At 44.3% G+C, this 19,118-nt stretch overlaps 2 protein-coding genes across 3 annotated transcripts in view; one reads left to right on the forward strand and one right to left on the reverse strand.

Annotated features, from left to right (window-relative positions):
* LOC129816333 (coiled-coil domain-containing protein 148-like) overlaps positions 1–2,463 on the forward strand; it is an 80,779-nt gene extending 78,316 nt beyond the window's left edge. For both annotated transcript variants that reach the window (XM_055870700.1, XM_055870699.1), the window contains exons 12-15: positions 128–246; positions 811–928; positions 1,155–1,298; positions 2,113–2,463. In XM_055870700.1, the coding sequence (XP_055726675.1) occupies positions 128–246; positions 811–928; positions 1,155–1,298; positions 2,113–2,274 (543 nt within the window). In that variant the 3' untranslated portion in view covers positions 2,275–2,463. The remainder of the gene's footprint in view (positions 1–127; positions 247–810; positions 929–1,154; positions 1,299–2,112) is intronic.
* Positions 2,464–9,136: 6,673 nt separating this feature from the next.
* Positions 9,137–19,056, reverse strand: LOC129816334 (uridine phosphorylase 2-like). The gene is made up of 7 exons (XM_055870702.1): positions 18,717–19,056; positions 18,455–18,590; positions 18,198–18,356; positions 13,149–13,263; positions 12,823–13,032; positions 12,490–12,636; positions 9,137–12,345 (listed from the first exon to the last, which is right to left on the reverse strand). Exons 1-7 carry the CDS (start codon positions 18,773–18,775, stop codon positions 12,203–12,205), a joined length of 969 nt encoding a protein of 322 aa, XP_055726677.1. The 5' UTR covers positions 18,776–19,056; the 3' UTR covers positions 9,137–12,202.
* Between the last annotated feature and the right edge of the window lie 62 nt (positions 19,057–19,118).

The raw sequence follows: 19,118 nt of genomic DNA on the forward strand, positions 1-19,118 counted from the left end.
CACCGTCACGATCAATAGGACGCGATGACATCGCACTAAAGTTTCCCTCGTGTTCACTCACTTGCTCCAGGTATTATTGTAAACTTTTTGGTTTGTTTTGTGAACATTTGTGCCCTGTATATCTTAGGTGAAGCAGTACTATGCAGAGAAACAGAGGAGGAGAGAAGAGCTGGGGAGGAGAGATCAGCAGAGACTGACAGAGCTGAGGAGACTCATGGCAGAGCAAGCTAAGAGAGATAAGGAAAGGTAAGCATGCACCATGGGCAGCAGCTTAGCCTCAAGGCCGCTAAAGGAGAGAGCTCAACACCTGGCTGACAGACAGTTCTTTGTTCGCCCCTATGGCTTATTTGGACAATGCTCATAAAACACCTTTATTTCGAATGGTGCGTCATTTATGGAGTCATTAATATGTTTTTCAATAACAAATTGAGGAAATAGTTTGAAATATCTCATTTTAGGAACCACTGGTATGATTCGATAAGTTGACGTTTTCTTTTCTTTTTAGTGCAGTCTCCTATGTTTCCATGGTACTCTCTAGCATTCAGGCCTCCTTTCAAGTCCCTGGCATTTAAACAGTGCTAGGAGAACGAGAGAGAGACAGGGTTGAGTTAGTCAGGGCAGGGTGAGGAGCACTGAGGACATGAGATACTGTAGCTGCTGCTGAGACTGAGGAGCAGCTCTCTGGCAGCCCATAACGCTCTCTCAGCCTGCATGGCTGCTGTGCCACCACAGATAGGTGGTGCCTGGGCTGAGGGCTGATGTCCTTGCCCACTTCTCTCCCTCCCCTCTCTCTGTCCCTCCTGCCCTCAGGGTGCAGTTTCGTGAGGAGGCGCTGCTGCAGCGAAGGCAGGAGAGGGAGGCGCAGGCGCTCCAGCGCCTAAAAGAGGAAGAGGAGAGAGACGGTCGTCTGGAGGCCCTGAGAAATCAGGTACGTCTCTTATCAGTACTTATTCCCATTCACTTCCCTTATTGGATCTGACATTTAAAATGCCACGGAGGAGAACATTTGTGGCCGCTTTTGAACCCGCTGTTCCATGTTGGTTTTGAGGCTTCACTGCCACTTACTGGTGGGATAGGGAAATACAAGGAAATGACTAGGCTATCATCAAATTGGTCTTTTTCCAAGTGATTTCTCCATCCCCCACACGGTTAAGGTGGCAGTGGTGGCAGAGCCAGACCCAGAGAGGATGATGGGAGATACGGAGGCCTGGAGAGGCCGTATAATGCAGCAGAGCGGAGAGGAGGAGTTTCGGTTGCACCGTCCCCTATATCACCTCAACACGTACACAGACTCTCAGGTGAGTCTGGCCTGTCACTGTCCTTTACTTTCTGCTCTCAAGTCAACACACGTCAATCTGCCTTTTCCCCCACTGCGCCCTCTCCAGTAGCTCCCAATGTTGTTAACGTGTGTCAATCAGAGGGGGCTGATGGGAGGCGCAATAGGAGGATGTGCTCATTGTGGCTGGAATGAAATGAATGGAACAGGGTCAAACATGTGGTTTATGTTTGATGCCGTTCCAGTGATTCCATTCCAGCCATTACAATGAGCTCGTCCTCCTATAGCTCCTCCCACCAACCTCCTTTTGTGTCAATGTAATATTTTGTGTTTACTGCCTCACTCAATGGCATACAAAACCCCAGAAAAACCCTTCACAATAATGTTTGACCTGGGTAAACAAGCCTTACCCTCATGCAGACAGACCTTTAAACAGAATCCCCTCAAGGCCTGTGGGTGAAGTTACGTACAGTACGTCTGTCTGGTACATTGTGTCACGACTCCACTGTGCAGGAAAGCACACTGGTTTTTACCTGCAGTCTATTGCATAATCAGGCCAGTGACGGTTAGATCATCTCCTCCGATTGAAAACGTGATCGATGACTAAGTGACCTTGGTTTAACTGAGGAATGTTCAGAAACATATGAAAACATGTTTGGCTAGAATTGCAAAATATCATAAACATTTATGAACAAGGGTGTGACAGTATCGTCCTTATCTATTTTTTTTATACCTTTTGGACCTTACAACCGCGCGTCCCAATTGGCACCATATTCCCAATATAGTGCACTCCTTTTGACCAGATCCCTATTATCATTTCCTCTGTTGGTTTCCAGATTGTGTCTGATCCAAGAGTGAGGCTTGAACAGGCCCTCCGGGCAGCAGGACTCCACGACACACTGTATGCTAAGGAGGTTCTCTCTGTAGTCCAGCCACCCAGACCACCTCGACGGGACACTGACTCCACAGGATTCAAATCTTCCACAAAGAGTGTTTAGCCCTGTTCAATCAAAATTGCTAACCAGGTGTCCCGAATAAGTCATAATGTAAATAGCATTTTCCCTGTGACAGTGACAGAGCCAGTGACAGAGCATGTTTTTATTGATGTGAAGTTGAATTGTTTTTTTAAACATCTTGGAAACTGGCTGCAGGTACAGGTAATATAAATAAAAAGTGATATTTGTCCACAGGTTTGTCAGAGTGTCTTCTTTGGGCTACTTCTGTGATTGTCAATACACACCATGTTGGCTCAACTTTTACCATATTCCTCGCAGTATTCCTCATACGCCTCCCTTTGCTATCTGTCGGTATCTGATACTTCATTTAACACAGAATGTCTGCGTTTCGTGCCACTGTGACGTTAGATAACAACTGCCTGTCATTATGAGAAACCTGTCATGTATGGTATTTCGCTGTATATAGTTGCTCATTTGACTCTGTAACATGCACTGAGTGTACAAACATTAGGAATACGTGCTCTTTCCATGACTGACCAGGTGAATCCAGGTGAAAGATATGATCCCTTATTGATGTCACTTGTTAAATCTACTTCAATCAGTGTAGTTGAAGGGGAGGAGACATGTTAAAGAGGGATTTCTAAGCCTTGAGACAATTGAGACATGGATTGTGTATGTCTGCCATTTAGAGGCTGAATGGGCAGGACAAAAGGTTTAAGTACCTTTGAACGGGGTATGGTAGTAGGTCCCAGGCGCACCGGTTTGTGTCAAGAACTGCAATGCTGCTGGGCTGTTCACGCTCAACAGTTTCCTGTGTGTATCAAGAATGGTCCACCACCCAAAGCTCTCCCTCGTCCTCCATTTGACAAATCTGACCTTAATTCTATTCTCCTGATTTCTGGATACAAGCCAAAACTAAAGCAGGAAGCACCAGTGACTCGGTCAATATGGAAGTGGTCAGATGATGCAGATGCTCAGCTACAGGACTATTTTGCTAACACAGACTGGAATATGTTCTGGGATTCTTCTGATGGCTTTGAAGAGTACACCACATCAGTCACTGGCTTCATCAATAAGTGCATCGATGATGTCGTGCCCACAGTGACCGAACGTACATACCCCAACCAGAAGCCATGGATTACAGGTAACATCCACACTGAGCTAAAGGGTAGAGGTACCGCTTTCAAAGAGTGGGACTCTAACCCAGACGCTTATAAGAAATCCCACTATGCCCTCAGACGAACCATCAAACAGTCAAAGCATCAATACAGGATTAAGAATGAATTGTACTACACCGGCTCAGACGCTCGTCGGATGTGGCAGGGCTTGTAAACTATTACAGACTACAAAGGGAAGCACAGCCGCGAGCTGCCCATTGACACGAGCCTACCAGATGAGCTAAATTACTTCTCGCTTCGAGGCAAGCAACACAGCATGCATGAGAGCATCAGCTTTTCCGGACGGCTGTGTGATCACGCTCTCCGTAGCCGATGTGAGTAAGACCTTTAAACAGGTCAACATTCAGAAGGCCACAGGACCAGACGTATTACCAGGACGTGTACTCCAAGCATGCGCTGACCAACTGGCAAGTGTCTTCACTGACATTTTCAACCAGTCCCTGCCTGAGTCTGTACTACCGAATCGTAGCACTCATGTCTGTAGCCATGAAGTGCTTTGAAAGGCTGGTCATGGCTCACATCAACACCATTATCCCAGAAACACTAGACCCACTCCAATTTGCATACCACCCTAACAGATCCACAGATGATGCAATGTCTATTGCACTCCACACTGCCCTTTCAAACTTGGACAAAAGGAACACCTACGTGAGAATGCTATTCATTGACTACAGCTCAGAGTTCAACACCATAGTGCCCACAAAGCTCATCACTAAGCTAAGGACCCTGGGACTAAACACCTCCCTCTGCAACTGGATCCTGGACTTCCTGACGGGCCACCCCCAGGTGGTAAGGGTAGGTAACAACACATCTGCCACGCTGACCCTCAACACGGGGGCACCTCAGGAGTGCGTGCTCAGTCCCCTCCTGTACTCCTTGTTCATCCATGACTGAATGGCCAGGCACGACTCCCTCATTAAGTTTGCCGATGAGTGGTAGGCCTTATCACCGACAATGATGAGACAGCCTATAAGGAGAGACCTGGCCGTGTGGTGCCAGGATAACAACCTCTCCCTCAACGTGATCAAGACAAAGGAGATGATTGTGGACTACATGAACGGGAGGACCGAGCACGCCCCCATTCTCATCGACGGGGCTGTAATGGAGCAGGTTGAGAGCTTCAAGTTGCTTGGTGTCCACATCACCAACAAAATATCATGGCCCAAGCACACCAAGACAGTCATGAAGAGGGCACGACAAAACCTGTTCCCCCTCAGGAGATTGAAAAGATTTGGCATGGGTCCTCAGATCCTCTACAGCTGCACCATCGAGAGCATCCTGACTGGTTGAATCACTGCCTGGTATGGCAACTGCTCGGCCTCTGTCACTACAGAGGTTAGTGTGTACGGCCCAGTACATCACTGTGGCCAAGCTTCCTGCCATCCAGGACCTCTGTACCAGGCGGTGTCAGACGAAGGTCCTAAAAATGGTCGAAGACTCCAGCCACCCTATTCATAGACTGTTCTCTCTGCTACCACACGGCAAGCCCCATTGTTGTTGGTTAAGGGCTTGTAGTAAGCATTTCACTTTAAGTAGGGATGCACCGATATGACAGTTTTGGCTGACACCAATATCCAATATTTTCCTTGCCAAAAAAAGATACATACACCAATAACCAATATTTAAAAAATTGCGGCCTTTTAAGCATCTAGTACAGTTAAATAGTTAACACACACACACACACATGGACGCAGAGGTCTGAGGCACTGCATCTCAGTGCAAGAGGCGTCACTACAGTACCTGGTTTGAATCCAGGCTGTATCACATCCGGCTGTGATTGGGAGTCCCATAGGGCGGCGCACAATTGGGCCAGCGTCGTCCGGGTTTGGCCGAGGTAGGCCGTCATTGTAAATAAGAATTTGTTCTTAACTGACTTGCCTAGTTAAATAAAGGTTACACACACACACACCACACTGACCAAAAATATATTTTTTTGGCATTTACGTCTGCAAATCCGACCACAACGCCATCTTTCTCCTTCCGTCTTATAGGCAGAAACTCAAACAGGATGTACCAGTGACGAGAACCATTCAACGCTGGTCCGATCAATCAGAAGCCAGGCTTCAAGATTGTTTTGAATACGCGGACTGGATTATGTTCTGGTCAGCCTCAGAGAACAACATCGACCTATACGCTGACTCTGTGAGTGTGTTTATAAAGAAGTGCATTGGAGATGTTGTACCCACTGTGACTATTAAAACCTACCCTATCCAGAAACCGTGGATGGATGGCGGCATTCACGTAAAATTAAAAGCGCGATCCACCGCATTTAACCATAGAAAGAGGTCTGGGAATATGTCTGAATATAAAGTGTAGCTATTCCCTCCGCAAGGCAATCAAACAAGCAAAATGCCAGTACAGGGTCAAGGTGGAGTCGCAATTCAATGGCTCAGACACGAGACGTATGTGGCAGGGTCTACAGGAAATCACGGACTACAAAAATAAATCCAGTCACGTCACGGACACCAATGTCACGTTTCCAGACAAACGAAAAACACCTTCTTTGCCCGATTTGAGGATAATACAGTGCCACAGTCAAGGCCCGCTAACAAGGACTGTGCCCCCACCCTCTCCTTCTCCGTGGCTGACGTAAAACATTTAAACGTGTCAACCCTCGCAAGGTAGCTGGCCAGACGGCATCCCTAGCCGTGTTCTCGACATATTCAATCGCTCTCTATCCCAGTCTGTTGTCCCCACATGCTTCAAGATGGCTACCATTGTTCCTGTACTCGAGAAGGCAAAGACGACGCAATCGCCATCACACTGCACACTACCCTAACCCATCTGGACAAAAGGAATACCTATGTAAGAATGCTGTTCATTGATTACAGCTCAGCATTCAACACCATAGTACCCTCCAAGCTCATCATCAAGCTGGAGGCCCTGGGTCTCAACCCCGCCCTGTGCAATTGGGTCCTGGACTTTCTGACGGGCCACCCCCAGGTGGTGAAGGTAGGAAACAACATCTCCACATCGCTGACCCTCAAAACTACACCACAATGGTGCGTGCTCAGCCCCCTCCTGTTATCATTGTTCACCCATGACTGTGTAGCCATGCACGCCTCCAACTCAATCATCAAGTTTGCAGACGACACAACAGTAGTGGGCTTGATTACCAACAACGATGAGACAGCCTACACAAAGGGGGTGAGGGCATTCGGAGTGTGGTGTCAGGAAAAAAACCTCTCACTCAACGTCAACAAAACAAAGGAGATGATTGTGTACATCAGGAAACAGCAGAGGGAGCACCCCTCTATCCACATCGACGGGTCAGTAGTGGAGAAGGTGGAAAGTTTTAAGTTCCTCGGCGTACACATCACCGATAAACTGAAATGGTCCACTCACACAGACAGTGTGGTGAAGAAGGCGCAACAGCGCCTCTTAAACCTCAGGAGGAGGAAGAAATTGTGCTTGTCACCCAAAAACCTGACAAACTTTTACAGATGCACAATCAAGAACATCCTATCGGGCTGTATCACAGGCTGCTATGGCAACTGCACCGCCCTCAACCGCAAGGCTCTCCAGAGGGTGGTGTGGTCTGCACAACGCATCACCGGGGGCAAACTACCTGCTCTCGATGACACCTACAGCACCCGATGTCACAGGAAGGACAAAAAGATCATCAAGGACATCAAACCACCCGAGCCACTGCCTGTCCACACCGCTACCATCCAGAAGGCGAGGTCAGTACAGGTGCATCAAGCTGGGACTGAGAGACTGAAAAACAGCTTCAATCTCAAGGCCTTCAGACTGCTAAACAGCAATCACTAACTCAGAGAGACTGCTGCCTACATTGAGACCCAATCACTGGCCACTTTAATAAATGGATCACTAGTCACTTTATACAATCTAAATAATGCCCCTTTAATAATGTTTACATATCTTACATTACTCATATCACATGTATATACTGTATTTTATACCATCTATTGCACCTTCGCCATCGCTCATCCATATACTTACATGTACATATTCTCATTCACCTCTTTAGATTTGTGTGTATTAGGTGGTTGTTGGGGAATTGTTAGATTACTTGATAGATATTACTGTTAGATATTACGGCACTGTCGGAACTAGCAGCACAAGCATTTCGCTACACTCGCATTAACATCTACTAACCATGTGTATGTGACAAATACAATTTGATTTGATGTCCCCATTACCAGTAAAACATAATCAAAACCTATTTCTTTCACTTACTTACTGGGCTTTCACTTACTTGCTGTGCTGTTTCGTTGTTCATTTGTTCAGTCGTTTCATTCTCAGCCAGCAGGATTTCATCATACATGTCAAGCAGTGAAGTTTCAGCTCTGTCTGTCCGTGGCCTCTCTTTCTCGGTGCGCACTGTCTCTGTGTTCGTTTCCACCTTTCCATCCAGCAGTTGTTCGAATGGCGCTAGAAGTGTGTTCATGTTTCCAAGTTTCAAACATGTTCTCACGTGTCATTGAAATAGCAGCAGCGGTATGAGAACCAGAACATTCTTGAGCATGCAATACGGCTTTCCTCAGTACGAAATCCTCATCGACCCACTGTGCTGTCAGACTCAGCATGGTCATGGGACTGACATCGCTGGTCCAAATGTCAGTCATGAAGCTAATAGCAGTGACGCCTATAGCAAGTAGATCAAAGATGTACGTTTCAACAATACTGTGTAACTCCGGTAGGGCAACATCTGAAAAAGAGTGTATACCGGCGCTCGACCAGTCGGCGAAAGCCAACATCATCAACGACGGAGGACGGTTGATTGTCAAGGGCAAAGAATTCCATTATCTTGCCGTTATTGGATTTTGCCTTATTCTTTCAAATGACTGTTCGACTTGGAAGTATGCGCTTAGTATTTTTCTGCTTTTGTTCTGTGTATCGCTGTATTGTTTGTGCCGTCATTACATCATCTACTTACGTTATATAGGTATGCACGTCAGCTTTGACATCGGTTTTGCACATCGGCGTTAAACTAGACATTGGGACGATGCCGATGTTGGCATTTTTAGCTAATATCGTCCGATTCCGATATGCTCACCGATGTCTCCTACATCCCCAACTGTAAGGTAGCATTAGAACATTAAAACACAGTTAAAAATGACACGTAAAAAGGTAATACCTGTTGTATTCGGCGCATGTGACAAATAGAATTTGATGTGAAATGATATCCAGGTAACTTGACACAACTGTGGGACGCATTGGAGTCAACATGGGCCAGCATCCCTGTGGAACGCTTTTGACACCTTCTAGAGTCCATGCCTCGATGAATTGAGGCTGTTCTGAGGGCATAAGGGGGAGCAACTCAATATTAAGAAGGTGTTCTTAATGTTTTATACACTCAGTGTACATGGATGTTATAACGATAAGCTGCTTGGGCTACGTGTCAGTGCAAAGTTCAGATAAATATGACTATTGCTGGGCTATTTTTGCAATCCTTTAGTGTCTCATCTCCATTTTGAAGCTAGTCATTTCTTAATAATCCATGTTGAATAAGAGGATGTGGACCCATATCAGCCAGGCCCGAACTGAATTTATTCCGAATCTTAAAATGTCAGGTACAATGAAGTCAGAGATGCATTTCAATTTCTAAATATAGTTCCGCTACGCCAGTGTGCCTAACTCCTGAGCCATTTGATTAAATTACAGTCAGAAGAGAGCATCTTTCTCGAAATCCTTTAAACATTTTTAAAAGTCATAGGACTTATGTCATCAGGTACACTGAACAAAAATAGAGAAGCCACATGCAACAATTTCAAATATTTTACTGAGTTACAATTCCTCTAACTAAATCAGTCAATTGAAATGAATTCATTAGGCCCAAATCTATGGATTTCCCGTGACTGGGAATACAGATATGTATCTGTTGGTCACAGATACCTTTAAAAAAAAAGGTAGGGGTGTTGATCAGAAAACCAGTCAGTATCTGGTGTGACCACCATTTCTCTCATGCAGCGCGACACATTTTCTTCGCATAGTTGCTCAGGTTGTTGATTGTGGCCTGTGGAATGTTCTCCCACTCCTCTTCAATGGCTGTGCAAAGTTGCTGGATATTGGCGGGAACTGGAACACGCTGTCGTACACGTCAATCCAGAGCATTCCAAACATGCTCAATGGGTGACATGTCTGGTGAGGACGCAGGCCATGGAAGAACTGGGACATTTTCAGATCTAGGAATTGTGTACAGAACCTTGCAACATGGGGCTGTGCATTTTCATGCTGAAACATGAGGTGATGGCGGCAGATGAATGGCACGACAATAGGCCTCAGGATCTCATCATGGTATCTCTGTGCATTCAAATTGCCATCGATAAAATGCAATTGTGTTCATTGTCCGTAGTTTATGCCTGCCGATAACATAACCCCACCATGGGGCACTCTGTTCACAACGCTGACATCAGAAAACCATTTGTCCACACAATGCCATACATGTGGCCTGCGGTTGAGGCCATTTGGACGTACTGCCAAATTCTCTAAAATGACATTGGAGGCGGTATATGGTAGATAAATGAACAGTTAATTGTGGCAACAGCTCTGGCTGACATTCCTGCAGTCAGCATGCCAATTGCACACTCCCTCAAAACTTGAGATATCTGTGGCATTGTGTTGTGTGACAAAACTGCAAATATTAGTGGCCTTTTATTGTCCCCAGCACAAGGTGCACCTATGCTGTTCATTCAGCTTCTTGAAATGCCACATCAGTTGGCTGCATGGATTATCGTGGCAAAGTAGAAATGCTCACTAACAGGGATGTAATCAAATTTGTGCCCCAAAAAATAGAGAAATAAGCTTTTTATGCATATGGAACATTTCTGGGATCTTTACAGGTTGCGTTTATAATTTTGTTCAGTGTAGTTATAGAGAAACCAACAATTTCATCTACACAGTCAAGGTAGTCAAAAGCAACACAATATATACAGTTGAAGTCGGAAGTTTACATACACTTAGGTTGGAGTCATTAAAACTCGTTTTTCAACCACTCCACAAATGTATATAGTTTTGGCAAGTCGAATAGGACATCTACTTTGTGCATGACCAAGGTAATTTTTCCAACAATTGTTTACATACAGGTTATTTCACTTATAATTCACTATCACAATTCCAGTGGGTCAGAAGTTTACATACACTAAGTTGACTGTGCCTTTAAACAGCTTGGAAAACTCCAGAAAATTGTCATGCTTTAGAAGCTTCTGATAGGCTAATTGACATCATTTGAGTCAATTGGAGGTGTACCTGTGGATGTATTTCAAGGCTCAAACTCAGTGCCTCTTTGCTTGACATCATGGGAAAATCAAAAGAAATCAGCCAAGACCGAAGAAAATAAATTATAGACCTCCACAAATCTGGTTCATCCTTGGGAGCAATTTCCAAATGCCTGAAGGTACTACGTTCATCTGTACAAACAATAGTACGCAAGTATAAACTCCGCAAGGAAGAAACAAGGAAGAAGCCACTGCTCCAAAACCGCCATAAAAAAGCCAGACTACAGTTTGCAACTGCACATGGAGACAAAGATCGTACTTTTTGTAGAAATGTCCTCTGGTCTGATGAAACAAAAATAGAACTGTTTGGCCATAATGACCATCGTTATGTTTGGAGGAAAAAGGGGGAGGCTTGCAAGCCGAAGAAGACCATCCCAACCGTGATGCACGGGGGTGGCAGCATCATGTTGTGGGGGTGCTTTCCTGCAGGAGGGACTCGTACACTTCACAAAATAGATGGCATCATGAGGCAGGAACATTTTCTGGATATGTTGAAGCAACATCAGTCATGAGGTTAAAGCTTGGTCGCAAATGGGTCTTCCAAATGGGCAATGACCCCAAGCATACTTCCAAAGTTGTGGCAAAATGGCTTAAGGACAACAAAGTCAAGGTATTGGAGTGGCCATCACAAAGCCCTGACCTCAATCCTATAGAACATTTGTGGGCAGAACTGAAAAATTGTGTTCGAGCAAGGAGGCCTACAAAACTCAGTTACACCAGGAATTGTGAAAAACTGAGTTTAACTGTAAACTTCCGACTTCAACTGTATGTTAGATTCACGTCTCCTACAAACCTGACTCAGTTACACCAGCTCTGTCAGGAGGAATGGGCCAAAATTCACCAAACTTATTGTGGGAAGCTTGTGGAAGGCTACCTGAAACGTTTGACCCAAGTTAAACAATTTAAAGGCAATGCTACCAATACTAATTGAGTGTATGTAAACTTCTGACCCACTGGGATGTGATGAAAGAAATAAAAGCTGAAATAAATAATTCTCTATTCTTATTCTGACATTTCACATTGTTAATATAAAGTGGTGATCCTAACTGACCTAAGACAAGGAATTTCTACTAGGATTAAATGTCAGGAATTGTAAAAAACTGAGTTTAAATGTATTTGGCTAAGGTGTATGTAAACTTCCGACTTCAACTGTAACACCATTACAAATATACCACACAATTGCGTAGGAGCCCACTCTGAGCTTCATTTAACAAATCATACACGATACAACACATCTGTAAAATCTTCATGTACTTTTAGAACACTTTAAATAGTATCTTAACATATCATCATGACTGTATACATATACTGACTGTACAAAACATTAAGAACACCTGCTCTTTCCATGACAGTCTGACCAGGTGAAAGCTATGATCCCTTATTGATGTCACCTGTTAAATCCACTTCAGTCAGGGGCAAAAAGGGTGCAACTCAATAGGAAGGAGTTCCTAATGTTTTGTACACTGAGTGTATGTCCACATAACAGTTGACATAACAGTTGAGGCTGTAGCTATGTGCAAACCATGGGCAGCAGAGGTGATCGGAGGGAGCTTAGGCGATGAGGCCCAGGCGTTTCTTGATGAAGTGAGCCACCAGAACCTGAGGTCTCTGTTGATACTCCACCAGCACATCATGAGGGGTGGAGATCTGATCCCCATCGAAACGGTTCAACAAAGTCACACAGACGACAGCCGCTGGGGGAGAAAAGTGTTACATCCGTTACAAATGTAAAACCTTTTTCTTTTAATAAGGAGGAAATTAAAATTGATTACTGAATTTTCCCTGTCAAAATTAGTGACATTGGAGACATAGCGAGACTGATTTATTTTGAATAACACCTTTGATGGCACAGGCACGACACATGGCTGCGAAGACGGTGGACTCCATCTCAATATTCCGGACTCCTGTGTTATAGGCTTTCCTTAGGTACTCCAGCTTGTCTTCAGTGGAGAAGGAGCAGAGAGCTCCATCCAGCCGACCCTGACCTGGTGGACCACAACAGACCACAGGCTGAGTTAGATCAAAGCCAGAAGGCAATTAGGATGTACAGTACATTCCCAATGCTGCCTAAGTTAAAGGGTCAGTCTAACCATTCGAAAAACAACCGAACTCTCAGACTCTAGCTTTGACTTAGAGCATTTGTACAGCGGTGGGTAACGTGATGTGGTTACCTTCGTAGAAGTCACTGGTGCACATGGTGTTTCCAATGACGGTTGGAACGCCGTCTAACTCGGACGAGCACTGCAGCAGCTCCTTGGAGACGCCCATATCCAGCTCTGTGCTCCTGGTGATCACCTTACCTAGAACCACCTGCTCAAACTGGGCACGGAAGAAGCAGTCCACCGCCTTGTCTGTGACCACCACTGTTCCTGGTTCCAGACCTGTAATGGGACACCAGTGACATGATTTAGAGAGCTGTGTTACCCGACTATATCAACATGTATAAACGTATGTTAACATTCGACAGAAGAATGGAAAGGGGGGAGTACGCTCTGACCAACTCCACCGGAGGTGCCAATGCGGAAGAGGGTGAAGTCGATGCAGCGGGCATGATGCAGCAGCTTGATGAGCTCATGGAGCATGATGGAGATGGAGGGGACGCCCATACCATGCTGCAGAGACAGAGGGGTGAGGTTAACAATCTTTACTAACGTTAACGGAACTGCGGGAAAGTAGTACTTGGTGTTGTGAAACACTGACTCGCCGTGCATGCTCCCCCCAATGTGTAGATGGTATCACGGTGACATCCAGATGGTTATCAAATTCTGTACAAAATAATTCATGAAAGCTGCTACCATCCATGGAATAAAATATTGGAGGAAAACATTTGGCCACGTTAGCTACTGCCGGTGACACCATGATACAGCTGCCCAGTGGGAAGCAACTCGGGTTGGCAGGCACTCTTCCCTCTGATCTCAACTTGGTCTCAGAGCATTTTGTGTTATTCTGTACGTAAATCCCAGACACTCCATTTAGTATGATATATTACTTTTCATATGGCATGTGTTCATTCGTGGATGTCCATCACCCATTTCGTATGATATGTTACGAATTACAATTCGTACTATGAGTCGAATTTGTTAAAATGTACAATATGTTACACATTTGCAAAACCTATGGAATGTTATGAATTCTAGCTAGGTGGCTAGCTGGCTAGGGATTAGCTACAAGGGTTAAGGTTAGGGGAAGGGTTAGCTAAAAGTTGCTTGAAAAGTTGCTAGTTGTCCGTGATGAGATTCGAAATTGCAACCTTTGGGTTGCTAGACGTTCGTGTTATATGCTCACCCATCCACCCTGACCAACCACCTTCATTAGTTTTTGCCTTATGTAACCATCTGTCTTATGTAACCATACCAAATGTAACATATCGTACACAATAGTCTAGTCTATGAGACCAGGCTGCTGGTCTAGGGAGATCCCATGGCCCCCAGGGCAGTGAAGGGCCCATGGGCCTATGTACAGTCGTTGCCAAAAGTTTTGAGAATGACACAAATATGAATTTTCACAAAGTCTGCTGCCTCAGTTTGTATGATGGCAATTTGCATATACTCCAGAATGTTATGAAGAGTGATCAGATGAATTGCAATTAATTGCAAAGTCCCTCTTTGCCATGCGAATGAACTGAATCCCCAAAAAGCATTTCCACTGCATTTCAGCCCTGCCACAAAATGACCAGCTGACATCATGTCAGTGATTCTCTCGTTAACACAGGTGTGAGTGTTGACGAGGACAAGGCTAGAGATCACTCTGTCATGCTGATTGAGTTCGAATAACAGACTGGAAGCTTCAAAAGGAGGGTGGTGCTTGGAATCATTGTTCTTCCTTTGTCAACCATGGTTACCTGCAAGGAAACACGTGCCGTCATCATTGCTTTGCACAAAGAGGGCTTCACAGGCAAGGATATTGCTGCCAGTAAGATTGCACCTAAATCAACCATTTATCGGATCATCAAGAACTTCAAGGAGAGCAGTTCAATTGTTGTGAAGAAGGCTTCAGGGCGCCCAAGAAAGTCCAGCAAGCACCAGGACCGTCTCCTAAAGTTGATTCAGCTGCGGGATCGGGCACCACCAGTACAGAGCTTGCTCAGGAATGGCAGCAGGCAGGTGTGAGTGCATCTGCATGCACAGTGAGGCAAAGACTTTTGGAGGATGGCCTGGTGTCAAGAAGGGCAGCAAAGAAGCCACTTCTCTCCAGGAAAAACATCAGGGACAGACTGATATTCTGCAAAAGGTACAGCGATTGGACTGCTGAGGACTGGGGTAAAGTCATTTTCTCTGATGAATCCCCTTTCCGATTGTTTGGGGAATCCGGAAAAAAGCTTGTAAGGAGAAGACAAGGTGAGCACTACCATCAGTCCTGTGTCATACCAACAGTAAAGCATCCTGAGACCATTCATGTGTGGGGTTGCTTCTCAGCTAAGGGAGTGGGCTCACTCACAATTTGCCTAAGAACACAGCCATGAATAAAGAATGGTACCAACACATCCTCCGAGAGCAACTTCTCACAACCATCCAGGAACAGTTTGGTGATGAACAATGCCTTGTCCAGCATGATGGAGTACCTTGCCATAAGGCAAAAGTGATAACTAAGTGGCTCGGGGAACAAAACATCGATATTTTGGGTCTATGGCCAGGAAACTCCCCAGACCTTAATCCCATTGAGAACTTGTGGTCAATCCTCAAGAGGCGGGTGGACAAACAAAACCCCACAAATTCTGACAAACTCCAAGCATTGGTTACGCAAGAATGGGCTGCCATCAGTCAGGATGTGGCCCAGAAGTTAATTGACAGCATACCAGGGCGGATTGCAAAGGTCTTGAAAAAAAAGGGTCAACACTGCAAATATTGACTCTTTGCATCAACTTCATGTAACTGTCAATAAAAGCCTTTGACACTTATGAAATGCTTGTAATTATACTTCAGTATTCCATAGTAACATCTGACCAAAATATCTAAAGAAACTGAAGCAGCAAACGTTGTAAAAATTAATATTTTTGTAACTCTCAAAACTTTTGGCCACGACTGTAGGGTGGCGTCGTTCGGATGGGATGTTAAATAGATGTCTTGACTCTCTGGGGTCACAAAAAAATCCCATGGGACTTATCATAAGAGTAGGGGTGTTAACCTGGTGATCTGGCCAAATACCCAAACTGGTCCAATTTCCATCATGGCCACCTAATCATCCTCCTCATTCCTAATTGGCATACACACGCACACACACACACACACACACGTTCCAAAGTTTGGGGTCACTTAGAAATGTCCTTGTTTTTTAAAGAAAAAAATTATAATTGTCCATTAAAATAACATCAAATTGATCAGAAATACAGTGTAGACATTGTTAATGTTGTAAATGACTATTGTAGAGAAACAGATGTTGCAAAGAAAAAGCCATATCTCAGACTAGCCAATAAAAATAAAACATTAAGATGGGCAAAAAAACACACTGGACAGAGGAACTCTGCCTAGAAGGCCAGCATCCCAGAGTTGCCTCTTCACTGTTGACGTTGAGACTGGTGAATTGAGGATACTATTTAATAAAGCTGCCAGTTGAGGACTTGTGAGGCGTCTGTTTCTCAAACTAGACACTCTAATGTATTTGTCCTCTTGCTCGGTTGTGCACCGGGGCCTCCCACTCCTCTTTCTATTCTAGTTAGAGCCAGTTTGCGCTGTTCTGTGACGGGAGTAATACACTGCGTTGTACGAGATCTTCCTTTTCTGGGCAATTTCTCACATGGAATAGCCTTCATTTCTCAGAACAAGAATAGACAGACGAGTTTCAGAAGAAAGTTCTTTGTTTCTGGCCATTTTGAGCCTGTAATCGAACCCACAAATGCTGATGTTCCAGATACTCAACTAGTCTAAAGAAGGTCAGTTTTATTGCTTCTTTAAATCAGGACAACAGTTTTCAGCTGTGCTAACATAATTGCAAAAAGGTTTTCTACTGATCAATTAGCCTTTTAAAATTATAAACTTGGATTAGCTAACACAACGTGTCATTGGAACACAGGAGTGATGGTTGCTGATAATTGGCCTTTCCAAGCCTATGTAGATATTCCATTAAAAAATCTGCCCTTTCCTTTTAAAACATTAACAATGTCTACACTGTATTTCTGATCAATTTGATGTTATTTTAATAGACTTTTCTTTCAAAAAGAAGGACATTTCTAAGTGACCCCAAACTTTTGAACGGTAGTGTATGTACAGTGGGGAGAACAAGTATTTGATACACTGCCGATTTTGCAGGTTTTCCTACTTACAAAGCATGTAGAGGTCTGTCATTTTTAGCATAGGTACACTTCAACTGTGAGACGGAATCTACAACAAAAATCCAGAAAATCACATTGTATGATTCCTCCTCTGGATCATCCAGATCATCCAGATGGTCATTGGCAAACTTCAGATGGGCCTGGACATGCGCTGGCTTGAGCAGGGGGACCTTGTGTGCGCTGCAGGACTTTAATCCATGACGGCGTAGTGTGTTACTAATGGTTTTCTTTGAGACTGTGGTCCCAGCTCTCTTCAGGTCATTGACCAGGTCCTGCTGTGTAGTTCTGGGCTGATCCCTCACCTTCCTCATGATCATTGATGCCCCACGAGGTGAGATCTTGCATGGAGCCCCAGACTGAGGGTGATTGAACGTCATCTTGAACTTCTTCCATTTTCTAAAAATTGCGCCATCAGTTGGTGCCTTCTCACCAAGCTGCTTGCCTATTGTCCTGTAGCCCATCCCAGCCTTGTGCAGGTCTACAATTTTATCCCTGATGTCCTTACACAGCTCTCTGGTCTTGGCCATTGTGGAGAGGTTGGAGTCTGTTTGATTGAGTGTGTGGACAGGTGTCTTTTCTATAGGTAACGAGTTCAAACAGGTGCAGTTAATACAGGTAATGAGTGGAGAACAGGAGGGCTTCTTAAAGAAAAACTAACAGGTCTGTGAGAGCCGGAATTCTTACTGGTTGGTAGGTGATCAAATACTTATGTCAAGCAATAAAATGCAAATTAATTACTTAAAAATCATACAATGTGATTTTCTGGATTTTTGTTTTAGATTCCGTCTCGCACAGTTGAAGTGTACCTATGATCAAAATTACAGACCTCTACATGCTTTGTAAGTAGGAAAACCTGCAAAATCGGCAGTGTATCAAATACTTATTCTCCCCACTGTAGGTATGTATATATAAATAAATAACTCTTCACCTCTCCACTATGCTAGCTGCGTTCTGGCACAAAAATGTCTGCCGTGCATCATTAAAGTAGGTGCCACACATTGGTGGTGGTAGAGGTGAATTCCTCCCTTACTATTTTAAAGCACTTTGAGCACCTAGGTGGAAAAGCACTATATAAATCCAATCAATTATTGTTATTATTATTACAAGACATGGTAATACACCAAACATCTGATAATAATATTACACAATTTCAGGTGTCAGTCACTGGCTTACATAAATAATTTTCACTTATCAAGTTGTAAAGTCTTAAACAGTCTATCGAAAGTCAAGTCAGACCATTATCTTGTGAGGGAGATGTATCCATTGTGCAATACTTACACTGATAGAAAGTACGGGTCCCACTTTGTACATGGAGTAGCGGTCGGTACCTTCACAGATATCTGTGATATTATCCATGTTTCCGGGCAAGGCCAGCTCCTGGTGAATGAACTGAGCAAAGGACTTCATCCGATTGGCACTCCCGCCGACGCACACAAACTGCAATGGGGGAGATATAAAAGACAACTAACTGTCTTTGAGAGTAGCTTTTCGAAATCAGGTATTTCAAGTATTTTGTCTGGGCAACTTCCACAAACCTTGATGTCTCCAAACATCTCAGGTAGGTTGTGGGTCTTGGTACCCAGGTTGAAGTGATAGAGAATATCCTCTTCCATTGTATCCAAGTGGGGGTTCTTGACATGGATCTGGGGGTTCTTGAAAGGGACCTCCGGTCTGTAAAAACATTGACATAAGAGAGAGCACATGAAAACGTCATGAAAACGTCAAATAAAAGTCTCTCTAATGCAGAACAAGAGCTAGTAGTGTAATGAAACGTCAAAGTAAACAAAAAATACTCACTCGCTATATTCAGAATGGTCAGTGACAGTCCCCATACAGTTCAGTAAAATAGATGACATGGCTGTTGTTCACTGTAGATATACTAAAAAAATGAATAATTACTATCAACTATATAACACAATATTACAAACAATACTTAGAGCCACAATATTACCTACAGCCACAAGTGCAATACATACCTTTCAGGCTAGACAGAAAAAGAATACAGGTAATATTCGCTGTTGTGCTGTGTAGCAGTTTCCAAATACTCTTGACACTTGTTCAGCTCGAAGGAAATAAAAGTGCCGTCTCTGATTCTGGGGCTGATATAGCTTTGCCCTGTGACCTCAGGAATGATTGGTTGGTGAGGGAGGAGCAGTGACTGTCTGGTCTCTAACTGATCTAAAACAAATGCTTTGACAG

Source organism: Salvelinus fontinalis, chromosome 19, assembly GCF_029448725.1.
Source record: "Salvelinus fontinalis isolate EN_2023a chromosome 19, ASM2944872v1, whole genome shotgun sequence".
Classification (NCBI taxonomy): domain Eukaryota; kingdom Metazoa; phylum Chordata; class Actinopteri; order Salmoniformes; family Salmonidae; genus Salvelinus; species Salvelinus fontinalis.